Source organism: Opisthorchis viverrini, assembly GCF_000715545.1.
Source record: "Opisthorchis viverrini unplaced genomic scaffold opera_v5_281, whole genome shotgun sequence".
Taxonomy (NCBI): domain Eukaryota; kingdom Metazoa; phylum Platyhelminthes; class Trematoda; order Opisthorchiida; family Opisthorchiidae; genus Opisthorchis; species Opisthorchis viverrini.
The window spans coordinates 355,716-357,455 of record NW_008751935.1 but is presented as its reverse complement, the minus strand read 5'-3'; the positions used below and the strand labels follow the sequence as shown (position 1 = coordinate 357,455).

Here is a 1,740-nt window from a genome sequence, read left to right as displayed (position 1 = left end):
GAAGATAACTGTAATGCCCCCCTTAAGGATCAAGATGTACACTGAGTGGTGCTGTTTGTGATTGGCTGCCCACCAATTTTACACTTTGTTTGAATCATTCGAATGCAGCCAATCGTTTGGGTTATTTATCCACCAGGATTCCAAAACGGAATTCAGACTTTGGAGTATTTCATATCTCTTGATGTGACTAGACAGAGATTTCGAGTTAGTGGATACGGCAACCGTTGGGTTGAACTCGCACAAGTTTCCAGTAGTATCCATTCTGATTTCTCAATCTATGCATCACAAATTCACCTGTGACCAGTCGTCAGTCGTTGGGTTTAAGTCTGTGGTGGATGGATACTAAGTGAAACGGTATACGTACCCGTTCTGCCTAGACTTTCTAATAGGAGTGTTGTTTCCCAGACAGTCGAGTTTTCTGGGCCTGTTGTTGTGGAACGTGCGTTTTAGGCAGTTCAACATAAGCTAGGAAATCCAGTTAGCTACCTGCTCACCCAGGTGGCCCACCGTAACGAATCCACTGGTTTCCTAATTGTTCATCCAAATACTCAATAAAAACCCAGGTGTGTTGATTCTCTGCTCCATTTTGATGTCATCAACTTGAATCGATCGTGTCATCTACTTGCCACTGTGAAATTACGACAACACCAAAAGGAATGCGAGTGGGTGATGGAGCACCACCTCCCAATCGCGTTACTTGAGAAAAAAGGAACGCCCAGCCATTTTCCCAGCGGCGAGTACCGTTCAAACGAGATGGCACAGGATTGGACGTGGGAGGCCCTGTACGGGCGTGGAGTGAACCCATTCCAGAAATGAGGCTTGGAACCGTTAGTGTGTGAAGTAAACAACTGCACGAAATATACGAGCAACGCAGTCACTTTTCTTAGTCAGCAAGTCGTAGATATGGCAAGTGAAGTTTGCCAAAGCAGCAGTGCTTTCTTCGATCGCAGACTGTGAGGTGTGGCGCTACTGAGAGATTTTCCGCGTATTGCCCTCTGAACTCTTCCCAAAGGTTCAAAAAGCAGAAGTCGTCAGTTGATATACAAAGTCTACTCTGTATGGCACATACCTCCAATCCTCTGCATTTTATCCCACAGCGCGTACCTGCCTAAAACTAACCTGACGCCGGCGTTCAAGGCATCAAATCACCGGGCTTGTGCATTGTATCCATAGGCGTAGTGAAGCAGTACAATACTCATGCACTGCTCGATAGCCCACTGTCTTGCCTCGGCAGGAACGGTCGAGGCTGTAACGATGGCCTGTTCTTTCCCCATTGCTGTAACAACGGACTGTACGATGCTCTGCCCTGGCTATTGATTGTCTTGATACATTAACAGGATGTCCCAGTCGTACCGCTCGCATCTACTCATGTTATCGCCATTCGGTGAACGCCTCCACGATCAGGCGAACACGTGCCCACACACAAAAAATAGGAAAGACTGGCATGACTTACTTCGCACCGAGCTATCGTTGGGGCCATTTTCCGGTTAATGGGACGCCTGGATTGAGCGTTCCCACACCTAATCAAAACATTCGAGTTTTTTAGAGGCATGCATCATGTGTCAAGTAGATTGGATACACGCTGGTCTGCTTGTGGGAATTAGGCGTTTACTCCAACTAATGGATCCACAGGACTTTGAATCATCTTTTTTACAACTACCTGTTGTATGCGCATGCCAATTTATAGGTAAATTTATTCCACCAATCAGACATATCCAGTTCGATCCAGCTTCAGTGCAA

At 46.5% G+C, this 1,740-nt stretch overlaps 1 protein-coding gene across 1 annotated transcript; it reads right to left on the bottom strand.

The window, feature by feature from the left end:
• Positions 1-595: 595 nt before the first annotated feature.
• Positions 596-805, bottom strand: T265_09445 (hypothetical protein; the record flags this gene model as incomplete). The annotated part of the gene is made up of 1 exon (XM_009175512.1): positions 596-805. The coding sequence occupies one exon, from the start codon at positions 803-805 to the stop codon at positions 596-598; it is 210 nt and encodes a 69-aa protein (XP_009173776.1).
• Positions 806-1,740: the final 935 nt, after the last annotated feature.